The 21,655-nt window shown below is 38.3% G+C and overlaps 1 protein-coding gene across 3 annotated transcripts in view; it reads left to right on the top strand.

Moving 5' to 3' along the window:
• The window catches only part of mta1 (metastasis associated 1), a 112,413-nt gene that overhangs the window by 62,398 nt on the left and 28,360 nt on the right, over positions 1–21,655 (top strand). For 2 of the 3 annotated variants that reach the window (XM_039741812.1, XM_039741813.1), the window contains exons 12-17: positions 590–744; positions 3,454–3,605; positions 4,614–4,803; positions 6,291–6,380; positions 12,713–12,862; positions 17,781–17,813. In XM_039741812.1, coding sequence (XP_039597746.1) covers positions 590–744; positions 3,454–3,605; positions 4,614–4,803; positions 6,291–6,380; positions 12,713–12,862; positions 17,781–17,813 — 770 coding nt within the window. The remainder of the gene's footprint in view (positions 1–589; positions 745–3,453; positions 3,606–4,613; positions 4,804–6,290; positions 6,381–12,712; positions 12,863–17,780; positions 17,814–21,655) is intronic. The other variant, XM_039741814.1, reaches the window with a different exon arrangement.

Genomic DNA, 21,655 nt, shown 5'->3' with positions numbered 1-21,655 from the left:
CAGCTTCACTCCAACAACCCCGTTCCTCCCTTTCAATTATTGAATAAAATTCAGCTTACAATAGCCAATAATGGCTTCTTTGGCTTTCATTGGCACAGCTGTTGTCCTCCTCTTTAACAATGGCAACTACAGACTCCAAAGTAGTTTGTAGTTTGCTTGTATCAAAGGGTACAAGCAAGCCAAGGTATCTTATGAAACTATGAAACGCACCTGGGGGATCACAAACACCTGTGACACCAATTGTCCCAAACATTTTGGTGCCCTGAAATTGGGGTGGGGCCGAGTAGAAAAAGAGCTGTCATTTCTACATGATGTCACTGAAATGTGTGCAAATCTCCGTGCGTCAATGTGCACGTCAATCACAATTTTAAACTGAGGATCAGAGGGGAAAATCAAGGAAAAATGTGTCTTGTGGGGTGGAATGGAGATTATTACACCCTTTTCAATACCTTTGCCTTCCTTTGTGTCAAGATAAGCCTTGAGAATGTGAGTTTTAATTAGTAATGGTATTGTCTCCAAGACATGTCTTCTGTTGTGGAGGTGACAATGATCATTCTGGTTGTTCTCACCCTCCTGATCTCTTCCATAGTAACAAGCCTAACCCCAACCAGCTGAATGTAAACAGTGTGAAGCCCAGTCTGGTCAATGGAGCCGGAACAACAGCAGGAGTGCCTCCCAGTTCAACAGGCCCTGGGTTGCCAGGCCAAAATGCTGTAATAGGGCGTGCCTGTGAAAGCTGCTATAGTGAGTATGCCCAGTTTGCTGTTGTGTATTTTATTATCCTCCGTTTCTGTCGGATATAGCTGGCTGTGAAGCATTGTGTCTGTATTGCTTAGTGATTCAGGGAATTTAGTGGGGTTAGTGTAACAAAATGTACCTTAGTGGTGCGTTAACACAGCTGTAGTAGAGATTCAGTGATCTCTTTAAAGCAAGGTTTTCTTTATCGTTAATGTTTTGTGCCTAATCAATAAGGAGAAACACCAGTAAAAGCAAACGGGAGGCAACCCTCAATATAATGTGTCTATAAAATGTCTTCACCCCTTGGAAGTTTTGCATTTTTTGTTGTACAACATTGAATCTGTGTCGATTTTTTTCATTTGCCTTTTTGATCTAGATCAACAGAAAAATACTATTTTAATGTCAAAGTGAAAACAGATCTTTGCAAAGTAGTGTAAATTAATTATAAATGGATATAATCTTTTGGATCAGTTTTCAGTCAGATGGAGCCAGGTTTGGAGAATAGAGTGATGCCTGTGTGGCATCTCTTTGAATCTACAGTTGAAGTCTGAAGTTTCCATACACTTTGGGAAGATTCTTTAAAACTCCCTTTCTAACCCCTAAGACCCCCCCTTGATTTTATACTCACAAACTATACATTTGGCATATTGTTTAAGACCTCTACTTTGTGCAGTGCTAAGTTAATTTTTTCCAACAGAGTTCACAGACCTCAGAGTGTTTCACTTTTTCTTGACTAGGTCACAATTCCCGTGGGTCACAAGTTGACATACACTTTGTTAATATTTGGTACCATTGCCTTTAAATTGTTTAACTTAAGCCTAACTTTTAGGGTCACCTTTCACAAGCTTCTTCCAATAAATTGCTGGAATTCTGGCCCATTCCTCCTCCAGACAGAACTGGTATAACTTGGACAGGCTCATAGGCCTCCTTGCTTGCTCCCACTTTTTCAGCTCTGCCCATAAATTTTCAATTGGATTTAGAGTCAGGACTTTGTGATGGTCACTCCAGTACCTTGCTCCTTTTGTCCTTTAGCCATTTGGCCACAACGTTGGAGGTATGCTTGGGGTCCTTGTCCATTTTGAAGGCCTATTTGCGACTGAGCTTTAGTTTCCTTGCTGAGCTCTTGACATGTTGCTGCAGTATATGAGGTGAGACACAAAAATAACTGGGATTAGTAAAAAAAAAAATTATTGATGAATTACAGCATTCTAAACATTGGCACCTTCTATATACTCCCCCTCCCAATCTCTGCACCGCTCCATATGTATCTTCAATTGATTGAAACAGTGCTGGAAGTCTTCTTGCTTGAGGCTCTTCAACAGGCTTGCCATTTTTGTCTTCACTTCATCCATTGAAGAAAAATGTTTCCCCTTCAGGTCACTTCTGATTTTCGGGAACAAGTAAAAATCACAGGGAACTAAAATGGGCGAATAGCGAGGATGATCGAGGACAAGAATGTTTTTGTCAGTCAAAAACTGCTAGACGGAAACTCGTGTAGCGATTGTTATGTAAATACTGCTAGGTATACCTAGCTGGTTGGCGGTTTTAGAGGGTGTGTACGAGGGGATATAGTTCTATGATTCACGTCTGGCCGACCTCCAGACGGTTTTTCAGGAAAGCCCCAAGCCCAGTCCGGTTATTTTTGTGTTTCGCATTGTATCTCCATCATTTTCCTTCCTCATGGTGCGATCTATTTTGTGAAGTGCACCAGTCCCTCCTGCAGCAAAGCACCCCCAGTTCGATCTTGGATTCATCAGACCACAAGACATTTCTCGAGAAGGTGAGATCTTTGATCCCATGTACCATTGGCTTTTTTCTGGTGACTTTGCAGCAGTGACTTATTCCTTGCTGAGCGGCCTTTCAGGTTATATCGATAGAACACTCGTTTTACTGTGGATACACAGCAGATGTGTCTACCTGTGTGCTCCAGCATCTTCACAAGGTTATTTGCTGTTGTTTTGGCATTGATTTGCACTTTTCTTGCCAAAGTACGTTCTTCTCTTTGAGACAAAATGTGTCTCCTTCCAAAGTGGTATGACAGCTATGAGGTCCCATGGTATTTATACTTGCATGTTATTGTTTATACAGATGATTGTGGAACCTTCAGGCGTTTAGAAGTTGTTCCTAAGGATGAACCAGATTTGTGGAGGTCTATAATTTTCTTTTTCCCTGGGGTCTTGGCTGAATTATTTTGATTTTCCCATTATGTCAAGGAAAGAGGCAGTGAATTTAATGGTATGCCTTCACATACATCCACATGTTAGCTTCTAAAGACCAATTAGTTTAATTGGACCTAATTGTCTAAAGGCTTGACATCATCATCTGGAATTTTCCAAGCTGTTTAAAGGCCCAGTTAACAAAGTCATGTAAATTTGTGGTCCACTGGAATTGTGATCTAGTCAATAAAAAGTGATATACTCTGTCTGTTAAGATTGTTGGAAAGAGTTTTTGCCCTGTACAAAGTAGATGGCTTAAATGATATACCAAATTTATAGTTTGTTAGCATAAAATCTGTTGAAGGGTTATAAAGTGAGTTCTAAAGAACTCACCCTTAGTGTATGGAAATTTATGACTTCCAGCTGTATGGTTCTGCTTTGTTATTCCATACAGTGCGAGCAGAGAATGGAGTTGATAGACTAGGACCTTTTGTCATACCATTGTGCTTTACACTTATCTGCAAAAGTTGATAACCTCTTGCAAATTTGCTTTCTACAGCCACATACTCTTATCAGTGGTACTCTTGGGGTCCCCCTAACATGCAGTGCAGACTTTGTGCCTCCTGCTGGACCTACTGGAAAAAATATGGAGGCCTTAAAATGCCAACGCGGTTAGACGGGGAGAGACCAGGCCCTAATCGCAACAACATGGTAATGTATACAGTGGAAACTGTTAAGAGAATGTGTTGTCGTCTATATCTCCATGACTGTGTGATTATTCTATCCACATTTGTTTTGCATTGCACCTTGGGCTTATATATTTAAAAAAAAAAAAAAAGATGTGTACAAGGGTTGTACCAAAATTAATGAGCAAAGCTGCATTTAAAATACTTTTGGTAACAGCAGAATTAATTTTATTTGACAGGTAGTGCCAACTCTTGTGCCCATGAGCTACTAGTCAAGTCATTCACTTAAATCCATACAGAAATGAAACATAATGCCTGACAGTGATATATCTTTCCATTGGCACGAGGTAATTCAATTTCTTGTGAAGAGAAAATTCCTGCACCTGAGGGCCACTGTAGTATATTCAGTGTATATTCAATAGTGCATATGAATGCCAGTATTGTGAGAAGATAAGACAATGCATTTTAAAGATGCTCACACAATGACCTCCAAGATCAGCATTTTAGTGACTGCCATTTAAACTGCTTCTATAGAACACAATAAGTAAAGGTTTGATGCACTTATTAGAGTATTGATTTGGCACCCATTAATTTACCTTCTTTTTGGAATCATAAAGGACCAGATGCAAGGCTGACAATACAAGAGCACACAGACAGTCCAGCAGGCTGCATGCCAGTGACTTTGAAGATACCCTTTAGAAGAACTTTGTTCCAGGCATCCAAACTACCGTAAAGATGTGGGGCGTGGGGGAATTGTGTCCAATGAAATGGAAATTTTTCTCAAGCATTTAACTCCCAATTTTTAAAAGCATGGTTGTTCATTAATTTTGATACGATCATTGTATACTAGTTTTGCAGTCTATTATTAATGTTTTCTCTCTTACAGTTTGCATTTGACAATCGTGCACCACTTTATGCTAATCTACTATGAGCTGTCCTTTAGAAATAAATACCTCTTATTTATTTATTTTTTTTCTGAGGGTGTCACTCTTGTTATCTGTAAGTGTTAATTTGATTTTAATTCCTTTTATAGAGTCCTCATGGATTGCCCATGAGACACAGTGGTAGCCCAAAGTTTGCAGTGAAGACACGGCAGGCATTCTTCCTTCAAACAACAGCACTTACTAAAGTTGCTAGACGTCTGTGCAGTGATGTGTTCCGGCCGCGATTCCTGGCACGGCATCCCTACACGCCCATCAACAGTGCTTCCCTTAAGGCAGAGTGTGAGTTGGACTTTATCTAATGTATTCTTAAGCTCTTGATAGTATTACACAGAATTTCCTACCTCATTAATTACACTTATGTTACCGTTTTTTTATTCAGAGCAACATGGTTTTGTTTTCCCATCAACTCTTAAGATAATTTGTAGAGTTCAGAAGAGTCTAACAAATAGAAAACGGAACAGGATACTATAAGGTTTGCAGTCCAATCCAAGGTATTAGCTATTTGGGAGCCACATTATTGTATGACACTGGGCAACAAGGATGTTCCTTCCTGAACTCTTTAGGATGTATCTAAAGGATTTTGGCCTGAGAAATTGTCTGTAATGTTTTCAATCACATACCTTTTTATTATGATCATTTGTTTTTGTGGTTTCCCTCTCATATTTTAAGCATAGATATACAATACAATAATTACAACAATAACATCTGTGGTAACTTAAATGAGTGGCCCTGCTGCTGCAAATACAGCTTGAATCGATTATGTTAAGTATCGTGGCTTTGTTTGCCATGCTAAAAAGTCTCATTACCTTAAAAGAACTCTCCATTCCTTAAGCATTTGGGTCCAGGTCAGAAACATGTGACCCATAAACCACTCGTTGACCCAGCAATGATATTTATGCATCCTGTTCTTATGAAAATTGGACTTCCAAAAAAAAAAAAATCTCATGAAAGTGATAAGGAATGTGAAGGATTTCAATAACTAAGACCGATGTTTCCATGAATAACTGATGCCAAGATTAAGGAAGACATTTTTGTTGGTTCATAAATCAGACATGTCAGCAGTGACAAGCAGTTCAAAAATCTGTTGTAACAGGACCGGAGGAAATCACATGGAAGGCATTTAAAGATGTTGCTGAAAATTTGCTGGGCAACTACAGACCACCAATCTACATCCAGCTGATTAATAATATCCTTCAAGTGTACAAAACCATGGAATGCAAGATGTTGCTAAAGATTAATTTCTACATTCACTTTGACTTCTTCGTTTCTCATCTTGGTTCAGTGAATGATGAACCTGGTAAAAGGTTTCACTAGAACATTGTAATGATGGAAAATGATACCATTGCAAGTGGAATCTGTCAATGTTGGCCGACTATTGTTGGACGCTGAAACGACAAACAGGTGCTGTGTACAAATCAGCAGCAAAACATTTTAGTTCAGATGAACTAATGCAATCTATCAGCATTATTAAGTGAATAAATACACTAAATTAAAAGAAAAAGCTAATTTCATCTTTCAACAAATTCTTAACATGATGCAGTCATTCTGAAATGATAGCCGTGTTCGGCTTGAAGCTGTCCATCTTAATCGCCAAATATTTTTCAGGAAGCAAAACATTTGAAAAAATTTATATTTCAGTGTTATGCATAAAATGCAATCAAAGTATATATTAAGTTTAATGTATTTGTTTGTTATGGTACCAATTGCTTTCGCAAGGCTTTTGACCTAAATGTGATTGATGTGTCTGGTCCTTCACTTTTTTGCAGGCACTGCAAGGCTGACAGAGACTCCCAAGAATCTCTTACCATTGAAACAAACTAGACGGAAACCTCTAGAGTCTGTTGTTCGTTATTTAGGTGAGATAAAACACTTTTTACGCTATTAGTATCAGCAAGACATTTTCTAAGCTTTTGTGTCCTAAACAGGATAACGGCCTAGTCGCTGGAGCATATCCCAGCTAGCATAGGGTGCTAGGCAGGTACAAGCGCAGAACTGGGCTCCAGTCCATCAGAGGGCACAGTATTATTGTAAAGACCATTCTAAAAGTTAATACTGTTCTTGTATGTATCTTGCCCAGCCACCTTTTTCATGGTGCTGATGCCACTAATTGATCCTTCATTTTAGGTTGATATTTGTGACCATATCAGACCTTTTTCCCTCATGAATATTTAGAATGCTTTCCATAAGGCTCTATACCAAACCAGTAACTGAGATTTGAATGTTTCACAATACAAATGTGTTCAGTTGAAGTTATTCAAATATTGTTGAAGAATAAAATAATACATGTTTAGGGACAACCTGTTAATGTCGCGTAAGTTTTTGCCAATGGAATAACAGTTGCCTGTTTCTATAGGCTAGGCGCTTGCTGTAAATCCAAGGATATTTCAAATATGGGGTGTAATATTACAGAGAGCTCCTCTGCACAGTAGTGAAACAGGTGGCTTCTTATTCCATCTGGACCCAATATTTGTTTTGATTTTTATTTGTTTAAGGACCTTTCTGACATCATTCTGGTCAAAGAAGGGCTGTGTTCTGGCTCTAGTCCTGTATGTTCTTTTACTAACTTACTTCTGAAGCAAAGTCCTGTGTTTCAAATCTTGCATAGAAGTCATTGAACTTTTGCACCAACTGATAGTCAGTTTTGACCCCTGACAATTCAACTAAATTATTGTTTTTTGTATAAATGCCAGCCATCATCTTCATGAGCCCGGGTTATCAGTCCGCAGTTCATTCTCCATCCTGTCCTTGTAGAGCTTTCCCTGCTTTATTTCTTGTTTCACCTCCTTCTGTAATTCCTTCTGTTCAGTTAATGTTCTTTAATATTGAAATGCTCTAATTTTTGTGGTTATAAATTCTTTCAGATCTCTAGAAATCCAGGGCTGCTTGTTATGATATATTTTGACTGATGTCATGGGTATTATTGTGTCCTCACAGAATTGTATATAACTGCTTACAGTGTCTGTCAGTTCATCGATGTCAGCACAGGACTTTTTAAACACTGACCAGTCAGTGCTTTCAAAATAGCCACACAGGTGCTCAGCAGGGTCCAAATCGCAGACTTTAACTTGTTTGCTTTCTTGCTTTTTTCTCTTACAAATTAGTTTATAGATTGGAATTAACTAGACACAGTAATGATCTGATGAATCCTGGGGTGGTTTTGATTGATCACTCACTTGTGATGATTTGGGCAAGTGACATATTGGTAAAGATTCTGAAGTGTCTTGTTCAGTGCACACCAGTTAAAGTCTCCCAAAATACATTTTTTAGAGTCAGGAAACCGCGATTAAAGCCACTGTATCACTCTGGGGATGGTGTTAATGGCCTTGCTCGCCATTGCCCTCTAGTGAATATACACGATCGTTGCAATCTGGGCAGATTAACAGGGCACAGCTAGGCAGACTGAACTTCCATATCTTTCGTGCACACTTTTTTTTCTATCACCAATTTACACCATTGTTTATATAAAGGCAGACACCTCCAACGTGTGACTTACTGGTGTAGACCAATTCTCTGTCCGAATGAATTGAGACACCAAATCCATCAGTTGTCAGGTGGTCATCCGAATTGTTTCTGCTCAGCCAGGTCTCTGTAAATGCCATAAAGCGCGCACATGTTTGAAGTTCATCCCCTTATTTCAGTTAGATTGAACATTTCCCATTATAATGGCTGTTAATTGGGGAGTTGCATGCTATGCAGTTTTTTCAGTCTTTCCCGAATGCCATCTCTTTTCCCCCTTTTTTTTTTTTTCCAGGTTATGAGACTATTATCGTATTTTACACTGTTACTAATTGTCCTTAGATACTCTGAGAAATCAGGTGGTAAATACAGCACCCTCTACAATTATTGGGCCCCCTGGTTAAGATGTTTTCTTAGGCTTCTATATAAATTTTTTTTTTTTTTTTACCCAAAACAATATAGCCTCACAACACAAAAAAGAGAAAAATCCAACCTTTAACTGAAGTACATTTTATTCATTAGGAAAAAAAATCCCACATTAAGAAATACATTTTTACATGAAATCATGTGTGCCACAATTATTGGCACCCCTGCTGTTAATATTTCGTACAACCCCCTTTTACCAACAAGACAGCACTTAATCTTCTCCTGTAACATTTTACAAGGTTGGAGAATACAGAGACAGGGATTTTTGACCATTCCTCTTTGCACAATCTTTCTAGATCGTCCAGAGTTCTGGATTCTATCTTATGCACTCTCCTCTTCAGCTCACCCCACAGGTTTTCAATGGGGTTGAGGTCTGGGGACTGAGATGGCCATGCATTGAGCTTGATATTGTGTCTGCTGAGCCATTTTTGTGTAGATTTTTTCCATATGTTTAGGGTCATTATCCTTCTGTAAGACCCAATGATGACCCATTTTCAGCTTTCTGACAGAGGTCACCAGATTTTGATTTTAAATGTCCTGGTATTTCAAGGAGTTCATGATACCATGCACCCTGACAAGGTTCCCAGGGCCTTTGGATGAAAAACAGCCCCACAACATCACATCTCCTCCGCCATCCTTTGCAATGGGCATGAGGTGCTTTTCCGCATACTCATTCTCGGATTCACGCCAGACCCACTTAGAATTTTTTTGCCAAAAAGCTCTCAATTTTAGCCCCACTTGACCAAAGCACACGGTCCCAGTTGAAGCCCCAGTACCGCTTAGCAAACTCCAGACATTAACGTTTGTGATTGTAGGTGAGAAAAGGCATTTTCCTTGCATGTCTCCCAAACAGCTTGTTGGCATGGAGATAGCATCTTATGGTTGTCATGGAGACTTTGTGCCCCCAAGATACCACTCTTTGGTGCAGTTCTCTAACAGTGAGCTTTAGAGAATTTTTTACTTCTTTTTACCATCCTCCTCACTTTGTGTGGTGGCAAGATAAACTTGGGTCCTCATCCAGACTTGTTTGTCACTGTTCCCGTTGTTTTACACTTCTTTATTATTCTTCTGACTGTAGAGACAGGCAGGTTTAGGCGAGTAGGTGTTTTCTTGTAGCCATTACCTGGCTTATGAAGGTCGACACATATCTGCCTTACTTGAACGACATGTTCTCTTGTCTTTCCCATGTTGAAGAGTGGCTAAGAGCGATAGGACTCTGTGTCGCGTCATATTTATACCTCAGGGACACAGAGTCATTAATTACTAATTAAAAGTTCCAATTTACTCTGATCAACTTTAAAAACTAAGCTAGAAATTGCAAAAATGCTTCAATTACATTTATAGGAATTGTTAGGGGTGCCAATAATTGTGACAAACATGATTTCATGTAAAAAAAAAAATTTCTTAATGTGGGATTTTATTTCCCCAAATGAATAAATGTAGTTTAATTAAAGGTTGGATTTTTCTCTGTTTTGTGTTGTGATCCTTTATTTTTTGGGGAAAAAAAAAGAATTTATTAGAAGCCTAAGTGTGGATTTCACTTTCATCAAAAAAATCTTTTAATTCTTGAGGATACGCCTCTTCATTGGGAAGAAACACTACTTTTCCTTGATGGTAACACGAATTAGACAATCTACAAGTCTCCGACGTAAAGTTTCATTCCGAACAATTTATTTGATCTCCTTTTGCTGTTCCATTATTTCACAGAGTAATTTCCGTTTGTTTGTGCTAATACAGTCTTTACAATCATTTTTTTGAGACTTTCAAATTTTAATACTTTCATTATCCCTAACCTGCTCAGCATATGTATCGTGCCAACATTTTTGAATTCTTTACAATGTTCTACTTTGTCATCTACTCTTTGTCTTTTATTTCTAGCCCCGGGCATGGTTAAATCCCTTGGCACAAAATCTGGTCTCATGGGATGTGAAAGTATCTCTCAGAAAAAGTCTTGTCTCATCCCAGGATTTTTTATTATCTCTATATATAATCTTCATTTGGATCTTGATATTTGTTTGTCCGCTAGAAAAAGAAGCACTAGATGGCAGTAGAGAGACAGCTAAAACATAGGCATTGCATTAGGAATCTCCTCCAGGCTTATACTACTGAAGACTGTAGTACTCCAGTCACACCTCAAAACACAGACATTCAAACAAAACAAATTGTTGTGCTTTGAATTAACTAAAGAGATCTTCATTTAGATCTTGATCTTTGTTTGTCCGCGAATTCCACGCATACGTAGACCACCTTCTAGTTTAGTACGGTGTTGTTACTCACGGTTGTCAACAATGTGCCGCAATAACGAAAGGGGTGGTGGACAGTGTTATGCTAGTTAGCTGCTGAGGCCTGGTTAGAGAATGAGATTGCCGAAGATAAAAGGTACGTGCCTACGTAACATATGAATGAAAGAAAGACAGTGGGTAAAATGAATGACAACGTAACGGCACGTTCTGGAAATTCTTATTGTTACGTTGTAGCCGGCGAGTGCTGCGTGTCTCACAGTTGTACTGTGGCTTGCTCACATGTCAGTCAAGTGATCCCTATTTATGCTTTAAAGAGCCTGGATACCTATGTGTCCCCCTTTTATAACCATTGCTCTGTGTATATTGCCTTACTCTTTGAATTGCCACAAAGCAACCTGTGAGATTGGAGAAAGGTTGATAAGAGATCGTGAGAGGAAACGATAGCGTCGTGAAAATGAGACAGACTGTGAACGGACAGAAGCAGAAATGCTCCCACACCACCACATAATTACTATTCGGACAGTGATTCCAAGTAGGCCGTTCCTATCGAATCAATGTCCAAGCGTTTTCTTTTGTAATTTTATTTCCCTTATTAAAAAAACATAATGCTGTGCGACGAAGGGCCCAGTTCACAACTGGCAGCCGCATTTAAACAGGGAGCCCTTCACAGACAACTTTAACACGCGCAACGTAGTTGGGCGCACATGGCTAGTATATGATATGAGAGATATATGTGTGTGTGTATATATTTATAGTGATAGATATATATAGTTTGAACAAAACAGAAGAAAACAATTATGAAGATTACATATATTATAAGCACCACCAACAATGTGCAGAGTAGTCATAAGTGACTGAGTGACGATAGGACTGACTAGGAGAGGGAAGGCTTGGGCTTTATAGGTGAAGGACAGGAAGGGGTGGGATGTCAGGTGGAAATGATGTCTGCAGGAGGGGGTGTTGAAGTAGCAGAAGTAGGCAGAGTCTTAGGTGGGTTTTTCTTCTGGTGTTCTGTGGAAGAGGGAGCAAAGGCACTAGTGCCGTTCGTCAACCCCTGGCTCTGCATCTTACACCCAGTTAAGCCCTTAGACTGCTTCCCATGCGCACGTGTGTGATAATAGGTATAGGATATATAAAAGAAAAATGTAACCAAAGATTAAACAAAACACCAAGGGAGATAACATGGCACAACTAGCTTCCTGGTCCACTAAATATGCTGTAGTAAAACCTTATCTGAATTGATTACTGGATTTTGGAATAGGAAATTTATCAAAAAAAATGATTGGATAGTTTAACCTTCCACTTGGAGGCATCATGGATGGTAACGTCACATATGCCAAAAAGCTCTGCTTCTCCAAGGTTTTTGGTATTTGCTATCATTAAAGTTTACCTAAACTACTTTCAGAATTGTAAACTTTCAAAAGAAAGGAGCTCCTTTTTCTTAAATGTTTTATTTCAGCATTATCTCATTCTCTTTGGACTTTCCGTATGTACCAAGTATTTGTTAATGTTGCCTTTTAGAGTATATACAGGTGTCGTTTTTTCATTCAAGTATAAGTTTAAGTGATTCCTATATTGAAAGTGGCAACCAGATTGTTTTCAATACAGTATATCTCAACAGCATAATATCTTGTGCCTTTCAGTGTTTTTATCATTAATTATTTTTGACTAATCCTCTTAAAACATGAAAAGAACAATCATTATGTAATCACTGTAGGTATATCCACTGTTATTTAAAATCGGTGTTTTCATTTTTCCCCAGATTGAATAGTTTTTAAATGAAAGTGGAAACCTTTAACTCTGGAGTTGCTTTAAACAAACATAGTCATATTTGACATCTCTTCCAAAACATGGATTATATATTACATGTCATTGGCAACCAAATCCACAAACTATGGTTCAGATTGTTTCTAAAATGGCACTATTATGAGTTTAAAAATGAATGTAGTGTTTTGTTCTGCCCTGTGTAGCTTGTACAGCTTTCTGCTGTTCTGCCTCTATAAGTTACTGCTGGTTTGTTAAGCTGTGTGACTTGACTTTCGATATTGTTTATTTTATTCTAGAAGCACATCCTTGTCCCAAACCAGACCCACCTAGAAGTTCAACGATATCTATGGCCAGTTTAACGCCCATCAAATCCATGCCAATACTCAACAATGGCTCTCCCACTATTTTGGGCAAGAGAAACTATGAACAGCACAACGGCATGGATGGTGAGTATTTCTAACATGCTATGCGGATGAAAGAGAGTGTGTTACTATTGGGACTAAACAGACTTATTTAGACTTGGGTAGGCCTTCTGTATGTCTGTCACAGTGCCACATTTTGCTGTGACAGCCAAACAAAAGTCAGAGTGGTGTGTATGAATTATTTAGGAAATATTTACATATCAGGGTCCACCCAAATCTGCTTCTGTGTTTCTAATTACAGACACTGTATGCATTGTGATATACCAACAGAGTCGGCATCTTGTGGTTAAAAATAGACGTGGCTGTAGTAGGATGAATAAAAGACTTTCTTATGCCACAACCTTCGACAGCAGTGGTTTGTCAGAGATTGGGCCATGGACCCAGATGTCTCTTTATTTGCACCCATTTCAGTGTTTTTCTCTTTGATTTAAACTCCACATATCTATAATTAGTGCTGGTGTGCGCCTCGGTTTGCCAGGTTTGCGCCAATGCACAATTTGTTCCTTTTTTAGTGTTTTTGTGCTCTGTCCACTGTTCTTTGATAAATGCTTCAAAAACACAATTGCACAGCAGTTTACTAATTCTATATAATCAATGATATTTTTGTATGCCAAAGGGAGCCTTCTGCATAATTTGGTTGTATTAGAAACATTTTGACAAGATCGGGCCATTCAGCCCAACATAGCTTGCCAATCCTGTCATCCTAATTTTTGTAAAAGAACATCATGTTGAGTTTTGAAGGTCTCTAAAGATCTACTGTCCTCCACGTTACTACTTGATAATTTATTCCAAGTCTCTGTGGTTCTCTTTGTAAAGAAAAATTCAGTAATGTTTATGTGAAATTTACCTTTAAGATGTTTTCACCTGTGGGTAAGCTGATTTCATTGAGTTCTTTCTGAATGCCCAAGAAAGCCTTTTAAATGTACGCGTAATGATAACTATGGCCATTTCACTTGGTCTGTAAAGCTTATTTATGTATTTTTAAGGATGTTTTCCCTTCTCTTCTTAAAGGATATGTCATTCTATACTTCCGCTATGTAAGAAGTGGCTTCCATATATGTAACCTTTGCCTTTTCCTTGTCCAATTGGTACATTAAAATATAGAATCAGGAGTTTGAAGGCATCAGTCAGTCCCAGAGTGAGATACCAGTCCATCATAAACCATGAGTTTGGTCTTGCATTGGGCCAGTCAAGCCTTATTATCTTGATAGTGTCTCTTTAATCTGCTACCAAGTAGATCAAGTTCTCTCTTTTGAAGTTGTGTTCTTAATCCAGAAATTTTTTTTTTCAGTCAACTTCAAGAGTCGCTGTAATTTCTTAGTGTAGGGAGCAGAATTGCATATAATATCTTTTGATAATCTTTTGCTTATTCTGTTTTCCAGGGTTCTTGGGGTTTGGTTATTACCTACTGTACTGTTACTGGGTTTGCCCCACTTTCTTTTAGTTTCATTTACCATATGGTCAAGTCGGTGTAGTCCCCAATAATGTTTGTGGTTCTCAGACTCAGTCCTGGGTCATTTGCTGTGGCTGCAGTTTTCTGTTCTAGCCAGCTTTATAATTAGTGAAGTCATTTTACCTCTAATTGATTTTGTTTTAGATGGTGTAATAAGTGTTTTACTGTAGCGATAAATGCTTTAACTTTATTTTTTCAATTTTGCTTTTTTTCTGTGTAGCTCTCTCCCTTAATTGTATCCTAATAATGGTAATTAAGGACAAGCGTGGCAAACCCCTCGGCAAATGGCACTGATTGCTGAATGACTTCAGCTACTGCGGTGTCAGACCCACTAATGTGCTCATTGGTCAAAAATGAACTAAATGGTAGCCAAAGTACCTAGAAAAGCACAGTGAAAATCTTGAAAATTAAGGCTTACTTAATGCCATGTAGCATACATAATTGCTTGGGACATTTGTTTTTTTTTTATTATAATTTCCTCAGTGACCTGACACTATAGAAATTGGAAAATGACAGTTTGCTTAATTAGGATAAGGTATCCAGTTAAAAAAATGAAGCTGTTTGGAACAAACATCTGCAGTGAGTACCACTATAGTAAATGATGGCAGTTTAGCAGCAAAGGTCTGAGGTTTAAAAATAAGACTGAGTTTACAAAAAACACACAAAACAAAGATATTGAACTTTGTTTGTACATAGATGTATCAAGCAAAGAAAAAGGTTTACGGGATGTAAACTGGATGTTCAGGGATGTTTACATTACATAATAATCATTTGCATATATATACTGTATATATTATAATATTAATAAATAAATATATATAATGTGGGCCATGGGCAGCTTATTTTAAAAAGTCTGCCAGACTTTGTGGTGTTCCTGTCTGTCATCTGTAGTTTAAATGTGAAAGCAACATACTTCACCTCCAAAATAAATGTCAGAATATCTCAAGAGAGGAGGGGGATGAAATACTAATTTAGATTTAGATGAATTAGATTGTATTAATCCCAAGGGGAAATTCAGAACTAACTCTCCATGTTAGCAGTGAATGCATGTAAAGCACAGAATAATTTGAAGAAAACATTGGGTGTAAAAAATCGTAGGTTCAGTTACTGTTACTGAGTTTCAAAATTGTTGCATGTTTAAATCTAAAAAATATTAATGTTTCAGACTAAATATCTTCTCTGAATTCTTTGTTTTTTTAATGCATATCTCTTATTTCTTATGTGAAGTGGGTTATTTTTTCCTGAAAAAGTTTAATATGCTCTATTTCTGAAATTGTTTTTTCTTGTGAAATGTTTTTATAATTTTAAATTATTATTTTTTTTTATAAGTATATAAATGATTAGATATTTATTTGCATGTTTACAACAAAAAGAGAGAGTTTTGTTAATGCCATTTTCATTAAGTGGTAGGTTGGATTTCATTATGTAATATAATTTTCTGATGAGTGTACATAAGTGTACATTTATGTAACTTACAATGACCATGCCGTAAAATAAAGTCAGCAGTAGTCTGTTTCTGCAGCTATGTATAACACCTCTGCATGATATATACAATATTACATTAAAGAATAAATCCATAAGTGTTGCATGATACCGTCCACTCTGATTTAATGAACCTGTGTTTTCCTGTTTAGTGTTTTAGAGTTTCAGTCACAGGCAGGAACTGACTATGGCTGGGAATTCATTCAGTCATAGAACCCACATGCTAACACAGGGGCACACTGGGTCATTTCATTTGCCACCGTGCCGTCTGTAAACTAAACAGTCATTTGTACTCCACAATCAGTAAGTTATTAAGTGGAGTAAAAAACAAAGTAATTGTTAATAGCATCAGGTGAAACAACTCCTGTCAAACAGCCGTTCCTTTGGATTTACTAGTAAGTGTTAGGCTGTAAAGGAAAGACACATTGCTTTGACTCATTGAGATTTTTTTTAATAAAAATATTTAATAGAACGTTGATGTATGCATAACAATTTCTGTAAATATTTCTTTGTAACTCCGCTTTAGCGTCCTACTAGATGTCATGGTGAAGTGTATCAAGTTTTAAAAGGATACATTAACAGAGTACAATGCAAAGGCTTCCTAGCATGGAGTTATAAAGCAAAACAATTTTGAAATGTATTTAATACAGATAGGTTTATGAAAACACACTTGTTTTTGTTCCAGAGGTATTGTGTAACATTCATTGGTAACGTTTAAGTTTAGGTACTACAAAAATGTGTCTACTACTCATTTTCTAGACCTGTAACTAGACCTTAACAACTTTTTTTGGTTCTTCATGATGCTTACAAAACATCAAAGTGTTTATTCATCTTTGCACTCCGACCTACTAATAAAACTTCACTTTGGACTTCTCTGTGGTGGTTTAACTGAGACGTATTTCTCTCGATATGTCATATTTAGTATAAGACCTGTGAATCATTCAAATATTTCCCGGCATGTCAATATGACGTTGAATAACCCATCTACTAATGTTTTAAAAGTGTTGAGAAGACCAAAGGGAGTCTATGCTAAGGTCTTGCTACATAAGAGTAAATGAGTAATAGACACATTTTTGCATTACCTAAACTAAAGTGTTACCCGTTAACTTAAAAAATGAGCATATAATTAAATGATCAGAAAACAATAAAAACATGACTGTCAACGAGGTGTTGCTGTTGAAGAGCAAAACCTTTGAAAATTCTGAACCCAACCCCGTCTTTCTCTTGTACATATTCTGTTTAGTACACAGTAGAGTAGCTTGACTATAAAACATGAAAGTTCTCTCTCTACCTTCCACACTCTGTTCTACCTCCTTCACCTTAGATTAATATTAAACATTTGAACAGCAGCCCGGAATTATGATAAAAGAAAATGAACTGGCTACCGAGACATTAACTCTGTTCATGTTTCAAACTCTGTCTGTGGATGGAAAGATAATCTAAGACTTTAACTGATCATGCTGTACAGGAATTTATTTTATAGCTGATTCCAGATGCTTAGCTTATCTTTTATTGTTGGAAAGTGGCCTTTAGTGACTGGTAGGTTTCCTTATTGACTAACTGAAAATGTGTCGTTTACAACAGTAGGTTCCTTTACTATAGTCCACAGCTGATTTAAGCATGTCTAAGTATAATCAATAACAGTATCTTAAGTAATACAAAATTAAACACAAACTGTCATTTGATGAAGCATGTCGAAATTGTTTTAACCTTTTTTTTTAATTGCACAAGTGTTATTGTTTGTTTCTGTTTCTATATGTCAGAAGCTGGATCTTTGCCAAACTTGTAGCTTTTCAAAAAAAAAAAACAAAAGCAAACATTGTGGAGACTAATAACTCATCTTCAGAATTAATTGCATTGTTCCTGCTGTAGCATTTGAGTTCCTAATAGCACATCAGAACCTCCTGCTTAGAATTTCATCCTGTTGATTTACTTTACCTAATGTCGTCTTATCCTTTCCCCTCTCTCTCTCTTCTCCTTCTTGCTTTCCTGTTGGCACTTTTCCAGGCAGTTTGAAGAAATGTCTGATGTCTGGCTGGGGTAAGAACATAAGCACTTAACATAACAGGGTGTAGGCTGCTTTTAGTGGGAGGTGTATTCTTAATATTTCATCTGTTCCTTTGTTATCTTGATTTTTCTGTTTTGGCTTTTTGCTTCAAATTAATTCGAAATGTTGATTGTTTTTTTCCATAAAAATCCACACAAGCACAAGCTTATACCTGCGATTGTTAATATGATTCAATTGGATGGGATGTCTAACACTTTGTCTAGCAATATCCTTTCAGGTTTTATTAATGCTTTGAGTCCCAGGCTTGCATATGCTAATGCCTGTAATGAACAACCAGGCATGGGAAACACATTAATGAAAAGTACAAAAAAACTTCCTCTTGTAAACAGTTGTTTGAAATCCAGTGCAATGCTTTGCAGGTTAGGTAGTTTATGAAAAAGAATGCACTTCATTTGGTCTTTGTCTAAAACCTTTAACTACAAAACATGCTGAAAAGGCATTGGTTTTTTAGAAATATTTTTCTTGTACTGAGTATCTATTAATAATAATGATGATAATAACAATTCTTTTGGATTATATAGCACTTTTCCTCATAACTCAAAGTGCTTAGTAAATAGGGAGCCACTTGAACCACCACTAATGTTCAGTATCCACATGGATGACGCCACGACACCCATTTTGGCACCAGTATGCTCACCACAGGTGTTGAAGAGGTTGGGAGATCGCCAATTAGCCTGGACACTGGGATACACCCTGCTGTTTACGATGGATGCCCAGGGATCTTTTATGATGACAGAGAGGCAGGACCTCGATTTTACTTCTTATCTGAAGGACGGCTCCATCACTGCACTCTGGGTCATTGGGATCCACACACAGACCATAGGGTTAGCACCCTGTGCTGGCTTCTCCAACACCTCTTCCAGAAACAACCCAAGCTTATCCTAGATGGTCTTTCATCCAAGTACTGGCTGGTCCTGAACAAGCTTAGCTTCAGGTGGATGACCAGTTCTTAAGTGTATGTGGTGTAGCTGTTGAAAACAACTCGCTGGAAAAATTGGCCTTATAATATTCTTGCCATCCGATATAATCTCTGTGTTTGTTTGAAAATGTTAATATAAAACACTAAGGGCTCGTTTTATACTTCACGCTCAGAACATGTACGCGCCCGCATCATGGCTGCCACGTGTTCCCAGCATTAATTTGATGCGTCCTCTGAGCAGGTCCTCAGAAATTAAAGTGACGCGTGCGCGAGTTGCAGTACCAGCAAAAAGTCGGGGGCACATTGTGCTAAAAGTTGGAATGTGGACGTCCGAGTCTCCGGTTACGATCTAAATGTGACAGAAAGCCGCTTTGCGGATCCTACGAGATCGATGTGCGCACTTCAATGTTTGATGAATGGTTCGATGAGGTGAAGCAAAATGCCGACGTACAAATACATTCGTGGTGCTTTAATATTCAAGGATCGCATATTCCCGATTGTAATGACGCAATACATTTTAAAAGTCTCGCATACCATTTTCTGTGCAGTCTTTTTTTTGTTTTTTCATTCTCTAGGGCTTTCACTGGACCTGACAACAGTGGCATACAGCAGTAGATCGCCACACAGACCACATTAAATGTATGATATTCCAACTCTTTCCACATTTTGAATCCTAAGATTTATACTTGATATCACTTTCTTGATGAAATGCATTAAATTATGTACGTTACATTTTACAGATAGTTAATTTCGTTTAAATAATGAATACTGTTAATAATTACACAAATGGGGGTGACACAGTGGTAGAGTTGTAGCACTGCTGTCTCGCAGGGAGTCACGTCACTGATATTCTCTGCCTGGAGTTTGCATGTTTTCCTTCTGGGTTTCCACAGTGAGCTCCAGTTTCCTTCCAAAAATATGCAGATTTGGCGACGCTAAAATGATGCAAGTGTATGTGAGTGCTCCTATTCACCTTGCGATGAGCTGATGCCCCATCTAAGAATTGTTTCTGCCTCGTGCACAATGCTTGCTGGAATGGACAAATCCCTGGATTGATGGATTTAATCATTAAACATCCTTTATAGAGATATTGCGGCAAGGTGTCATTGGAAATTAATGGGCGTTCCAGGCAGTTCACAACACAGCGAAGCCGAACCTGTTCTCACTGTCATGATATCTCGCACTGCCGCCTGGTGGATTCCTACAGATTTACGTCAAGTATGCGCGCAAGTATAAACAGTAAAACACTTGCCTAGCAGGAGCGTCCACTGCAGCATGTGTCATGTCACGTGAAGTATAAACCTGGCCTAAGGCCTCATCAGTACTACCACATTTTTCTTGGAGACAAATCTCTTGTGTTTTCTTTTTTGCCTTTAGTCCACAGTAGGCCAGTGTATTCATCTCCTGAAAATGAAAAATGCTCTCCAGAGCCTGGATACTTTTGTAAATGTGTCAGAGGTGTTGCAGTGTGGACGGGTGAAAGCAATACTATAATCGCGCTCTGCTTGATTCTTGCTTATTGTGTGGCCCTTCCCTGATTAGATTCTGCTCATTACATGATCTCATTCACTGATTATCATCTTTCATGTAAAAAAAATTTCAATATAGAGGCCTGGGAATTAAGAGTTTTTTTTTTCCATGGTGCGTGTGGAGCGGCTTGTGTAATCTTCTGCTGCACTGCTATTTTCGATCTCTTCACATCATGTAATAGAAAAGACCATTCATCAGTTTTGTTGAATCTCCAAAGTTTTATTTCCTTGACATCTGGGAGTGCAAAAATAAATACTGTTTAACTGAGGCGTCTCCATCATTGAGGGTAGAGGGGTGGTTAATGCTTCTGTTTCCAACTTTTCTGTTCAGCAAGCCAAATTCATGCTTACTAACAATTTAGACAGTCACACATGTATTCACAAAATCAGTAGCTGGGAGAGTTAAAAGAAATACAATTTAACTGAGGCTTCTGCATGCTTTCTGGGACAGGTGCTTCTGTTTCCAACTTTCCTCTGGAAAAAAATTCACAATGTTTACAAAAATAATTTTCAAACAAAATTTGAATGGATTTTCAGTCCAATGTGTGCATGCCCAGTGTTGGCAAAGGTCCATGTCATATGCGTTTTTTTGAGCATTTCTGTATAGACTGGGATACTTTTTTTGTTAACGATGTGAAAACTTTATTCAGTGTGGCCAGAGATCACTTTCATTTTTAAAACTCAGTTTTGGGTCATATGGATGTAGCCTTAGACATGAATTTTCAGGCATAACCAGGAAAATATATATACAGGCAGTCCCCAGGGTTACGTACGAGATAGGGACTGTAGGTTTGTACTTAAGTTTGAATTTGTATGTCCGTTGGAACAGGTACATTATTTTAATAAATGCTATTGTTGACTGACTGTAACCAAGTACTCTGCCAATGAATGATGGAGTTTCACCTCTCTCTGACCTTTTTATTATTTCTGCTTTATTTTCAATGGTGATGGTTTTTCTCTTCTTTACTGTATCACCAGCACTTGCATCAGATTTGTGTTTCAGAGACATTCTTGAACAGTGAGGACTAAAGGTTAAGATGAGCTCTTCTGCACAGCACTGTACACGCTATCACAGCAGGAAGGCACCGGTCGTCAACCCGTCTGGTGTACTGAACGAGAGACAACTTCCTGCTATGTGCGTAACAGTACAAGAAGGCTTGCTATTGAGAATGAAGGGGGAGGGGGGGGTTCATCACTCGCCCACCACACAGTCACCTCCACTACAGTATGCTGCCTGCAGCATCTGCCCACTGAGAACGAACACGGGGCGGCCCAAGGCAGGCAGTGAATCGCCCACCACCAACCCCATTCAACAGGCAGCCATCCGAAGCACACTACAGTGCTACCCCCTGCCGCCCCATTTAGC

Source organism: Polypterus senegalus, chromosome 18, assembly GCF_016835505.1.
Source record: "Polypterus senegalus isolate Bchr_013 chromosome 18, ASM1683550v1, whole genome shotgun sequence".
NCBI classification, from domain to species: domain Eukaryota; kingdom Metazoa; phylum Chordata; class Cladistia; order Polypteriformes; family Polypteridae; genus Polypterus; species Polypterus senegalus.
This window is presented reverse-complemented; position numbering and strand designations above follow the sequence as displayed.